This window comes from Opisthorchis viverrini (genome assembly GCF_000715545.1).
Source record: "Opisthorchis viverrini unplaced genomic scaffold opera_v5_2, whole genome shotgun sequence".
Taxonomy (NCBI): domain Eukaryota; kingdom Metazoa; phylum Platyhelminthes; class Trematoda; order Opisthorchiida; family Opisthorchiidae; genus Opisthorchis; species Opisthorchis viverrini.
In genome coordinates, this window is record NW_008751658.1 from 3,512,699 (window position 1) to 3,518,042 (window position 5,344).

The 5,344-nt window shown below is 41.7% G+C and overlaps 1 protein-coding gene across 1 annotated transcript in view; it reads left to right on the plus strand.

Annotated features, from left to right (window-relative positions):
- The window catches only part of T265_00233 (hypothetical protein), a gene marked incomplete at both ends in the record, with an annotated part of 16,781 nt that extends 11,729 nt beyond the window's left edge, over positions 1 to 5,052 (plus strand). The window contains 2 exons of the mRNA XM_009163941.1: positions 3,710 to 4,314; positions 4,585 to 5,052. Of these exons, the coding sequence (XP_009162205.1) occupies positions 3,751 to 4,314; positions 4,585 to 4,785 (765 nt within the window). The remainder of the gene's footprint in view (positions 1 to 3,709; positions 4,315 to 4,584) is intronic.
- Between the last annotated feature and the right edge of the window lie 292 nt (positions 5,053 to 5,344).

Here is a 5,344-nt window from a genome sequence, read left to right on the forward strand (position 1 = left end):
TATATATATATATATATAAGACGAGAGCCAACCTAAAAACTCACAAATTTCCTTGCACCACTGAAGGGAAAAATGCCTTCGCTGCGGAGTTATTTCTTGGAAAACACCAAATGAATAGTTACAGACTATTGGACAGGGAAGCAAAACTCTCATATGCTTCTTGTTTATAAAAACTGAGTATCTGCCTTCTTCTCGAACGCATATTCCTGAACTCTCCTGGATACTCATTGACTATCACTCAAATGTAAACGAACGCTACAGAGCACTTCCACAAATCCCCCAGTGAATCTCACTTGTCCATAGACGCGAAGTGGATTTACGAGAGAACCACATGCTACTCGCATGCCTCATCAGTAGTATCCGCCGTTACACCACCATAAATCTTCGAATAACCTGGAGAACGAAGAATTTCACAGTGGAAGTGAGACTTCCATCTGAGAAGTCGTCACTCAAGTGGCCAATCAATACGTCACTATGTGCTGTTGAGTCCGTAATTAATGTAGTCGCGCTATGTGCTGTCCAATTTGAGGTAATCACATTACTGGTTAGCTCTTGCCTGTCGAACTGTTAGGTGTTCTAACCATTGGCCCAAAGGTAGCGGGTTCAAAGCTTTTTTGAGATTTTGTGAGATGCAGACTGCTAATTTTGTCAGTAAGGTTGAAATGGCGGCAAATCGCTCCTTGGCTTTTCACTATCAGTCATCCTTACCTACGGGAAGGAACCTTTTGAACATATCGCAAGAGTCTACCATTTTAACGAAGTTTGGTCGGCGGACTGTGAAGAAGTATGGAGAGAGAAATTCATGGACTTATGGAAACCATTTTCTTCTCTGCTTCATAAAACATCACGGCGTTCTCAATCAGCTTTCGAAAAGTACTGGTAGTGTTTACACTATGCCTCACGTGATTACCACCGTCGAACAATGGCACACAGACAACGGTTGGATGCCTCGTCAGCCTTCTGCATGGTAGAAGGCTACTTATTTAAAGGTGTATCAATAAGCTTGGTTCCAGAATTTAAGGAAAATGCCCGAGGCTTACTCTTGTGTTCTAAAAACTAAGCTACGCCGGAAGCATGCAAATTCAGGGGAGTTCGGTAGTGTGACCAACCGCTTTTGGAGCTAATCCCTCTGAATAGCCCGCTCCTCACGGGAGCCTGGTTTGCGTCAGTTTTCCTAATGTTTAACCGACAACTTGGCGCGTGACGCACTCAGCTTCGGTTAAACTGCTTGCATCGACAACGTATTCCGCCTAAACTGATATCTACCGTACCCCGTGAGCTGGATAGAACACACGCCTGATGACCCCACCGTGTTTTCGGATTTCACCTATTTGAGGATTTGGTATAGTGATCAGTCACTTATTGGTAAACAGGTGTTCCCTTATTACTGCCACTCTTTGAACAAAGTGCTTTTAGAATTTTTTCTGGATGAGTCTTCAAGAGGGCGTGCAAAAGCGAAAGAATGAATATATTGACTTACAAAATGATGCTAACTACTGCAACAATCATGGTGGCTTTGAAAATAAAACTTTTTTTAAAGGCTGTGCCGGCTCATGGGGTGATACAACCTGTCTTAAAAACATTAAAAACACATCAGTAGTTGTGGCTATCGTTGGGGTAATTACATGAAACGAAGAAAAAAAGCAACTGTAGGAATATATTTAAGTTATGAAAGGTACTAATTTAGTGGTTAGTTTGGGGGCACTCCTACGGAAGAGGATTTGGTGTAGTGACTGTGCAAGTAAAAGTGATCATAGAAACGCCTGAATAAAGTTACTTGACTCACAATTGTTCCAAATTACAAGATTTGAAGGCAGAAATTACTAAGAATAGTTTTTGGCACAAATACCGCGTTTTGTAGACAGGGATCTCATGAACCCAGGGTACTAATGATCACAGATGATTTTTTGCCCATGCAAAAAACCGCCTGGAGAAGACCAACAACCTGTCTTAAAAACATTAAAAACACATCAGTAGTTGTGGCTATCGTTGGGGTAATTACATGAAACGAAGAAAAAAAGCAACTGTAGGAATATATTTAAGTTATGAAAGGTACTAATTTAGTGGTTAGTTTGGGGGCACTCCTACGGAAGAGGATTTGGTGTAGTGACTGTGCAAGTAAAAGTGATCATAGAAACGCCTGAATAAAGTTACTTGACTCACAATTGTTCCAAATTACAAGATTTGAAGGCAGAAATTACTAAGAATAGTTTTTGGCACAAATACCGGGTTTTGTAGACAGGGATCTCATGAACCCAGGGAACTAATGATCACAGATGATTTTTTGCCCATGCAAAAAACCGCCTGGAGAAGACCAACTATCTAATGAAATTTTTATAACCCTATGCGATTGCTGCACAAAAAAAAACATTTTAATGGAATTTTGTGTTTTATCGAGTAGATTGGTCTGGGGTGGGTAGAGACAAGCGGAAGTCTGTTTTTTTAGTACAACACTTTCAAAATATAGGGAAACATCCTTTGCAGCCGGGAACTCTCAGGTGGCATAGAACAGGCTTTAACCAGCTTGCGCTCACTGCTTAAGCAACTGTGGAATGTTTAACCCGCATAACCAGAGGCATCCAGCTTTAGTCTGTCAAAAAAAGTAGTAGCAGTAAAGGACGGTTTCTTAGGTCTAAGATGGCACGGTGTCTATTTGCGAGCTTTAGTGACACAGGCTATTCAGACTCAAACTACTGGCGTTTTCCCAGAAAATTAAACTATCCAGAATATAATCGTGCTCCATTTTCACTTTCTATACTACACCGACAAGACTCCTATAGTGTCTCTTGCAGAATACCCTGTTTGGGGTCTAATTGCCTCACTAGCATACGTGGAATCAGAGGCAGGTATACCAAATATTTAATGTGGATAAATGGCCACAGGGTAACTCACTTTCGCTTGGAGCATAAGTGAAGTTAATTACGCGTTAATACATTATTCCATCAAGTAGAACCCGAAACAAAGTGTTCCCTGACAATACAAATGTTCCTGAAGAAAGATTTCGCTTGGTGGAGCAACCCAGCGTAAATTTGGGAACCTGAAAATTTCGCTAGGTTTTGTTATTACAAAAAAACCTATACAGTGATCCCTCGCTGATTCAACAAGAATGTGCGTGCAAAGGTGTTGTGGTTTGTCCTCAAAACTGTCTGTTGGAACTCTTTTGGCTGCGTGATAAATCCCCGTTCACTTGGTTACTCTAAGTACCTGTGTGCTCCATTTGTTTTGCTTCGTCACTTCCTTTTTAATCGTTATTGACTCTGCCACGAAGGCCGCCCGGTTCATGAACGTATGTGCTATTTGTGTATGCGTATCACTGTACATACTTACCCATTCGCGTTGGTTCTCTGTCTGCTCAGTCTGCCTTCCCTCGTTCTGTCGTGACACCCGTGTGTTTGCACAGCCGGTCAGGCTCAAGATATTGGGAAGGACAATTAAAACCCAAACCCCTGAGCCAACAGTCTGCTTTCCGCTGTCTGATATGCTGACGTTGACGCCCTGATATGCCGAACAGTGACAAACTTGCGCAGTTGGTGACTCGCAACCGAGGTTTTACGAGTAATTTTTCACACTTGTGTGTACGTTGAATCGTAGACTTTGATATTCGGGTTGGTCACACCTACACGTGCCTAAAAGCGTTACTTGCGTCACATTTGTCCGCATGAATCCCAATAACCTTGTACTTTTTTTTCGGGTAATGCAAACCCTACAGTTGTAGATCTTTTATTGAACGCAATCCAGAAAGGGTACACAATGCACACAAACCTCAGAGATATAGGATGGATGTGTCACGTGGTTCCATTGAAGAAGAATAAATCACCTGCATTCATGCCAGCCATATCACAGATCCCTATTCTGGGTTGCGCACCAGAAGATTCAAACCCAAAATCTGAGCCTGTTTCTAACATAAAGTCTACGGACACGCCTTTCATAAGATTGGCTAAAATGGGTGGCCGCCCAGACTTGCTATGTTTTAAAGAGAATGAACCAAACAATGGACCTCCTCTGCCCTACTGCCGTTGTGACTGGTTTTATCTGGAAGATAATGCCAAACACGACGAGGACACAAAGCCGCCCGCAACGAAGCATGTTTTCAAAGTACCCTTCTATATGACAGACCAGGAGTGTAAACCAAAAGAGCAACTCACCAAACCAATTGTTCAATCCACTCCACCTGTTTTGCCACCAAGGAAACCAAAGAAGTGTGGGAAGTTGCCACCACACAGGCCCGGGTATGCTGACTACAACCGAAAGCCTAGCAAAATTGGCATCGCCTACAGTCCCCCAGTTCGCAAAGAACCAATTAGATTTCCAAAGGTAAGTAAATTTGTTTAGGTGAAATATTTCACACAAGCTGGTAAAATAAACATATCTGGATAATGAGTTCTTCTGGGTCATTCGTTTTCGCAAAAATGAACATTAGGGGTTAACTAATTACCACCTCAAAAGGGATGTTGGAGATAGGATTGGTCGCACTTAAACTCTGACTCCGTACGTGAAGGTAAATTCACGTTGTGAATTCATACTACTAAGAAGTAGCTATCAGTGACTGTGAACTTACACTGCACTCTCCTGTTCTTATTTCAGCGAAACGTTGAAGAGTGCAATCCAACCACTTTGCCAAAAGTGCTGGCTAATGCCTATAAATCCGACTATGATGAATACAGGAAACAGTGGCAGGAAGTGAAGAATTATTATAAAGATAAAGATTCCTGTGCGCTGAAATTCGAACCACCAAGGCCGAGTAAACGATCGCTTGGACCAAAGGGTAACGATGTGGCCTACTAGTGGCACTGCGAAAAATGTTCAGAGCAGAGCAACAAAATCTTTCTTAGTATTTCTGCCAAAAAACTGTCAAGAAATGTGGTATTGTGACGCCTTATTGTAGTATATTTTGAGTTGCCCAGAAAGGCATTTTGAATCTAATGGCTGCATGTACATTTGAGACAGTGCAAAACATATGTGAATGGTGTATTTTTTCTTCTGCATAATCCAGTCCAAAGTATTTGGTTAGCAAATTAGGAGGCTTTTCCTCGAAGTAAAACACTATCAAGATGACCACTTTTTCTTATTTTCTTATTTTAAAATTTTTAGCATTCCGGTTTTAATGAGACGAGAGAAGTTGGATTGAATTCACGATTCTCTTGGATACTTTTTCATCAATTCATCATTAGTAGCTGTCAGTCCGACTGATTTCCACGTGAGATCAGGGAAGAAACAGCAGTGACTGAGGTCGCGAGAGACTGCCATTGCATCCATAGAGTTTGCCATCCAGGTTTGCAAACCTCTAACTTAAGTTGCACTACTAGAAGATAGGCAGCAATAATGAGGGCAAGTGCATGATTAT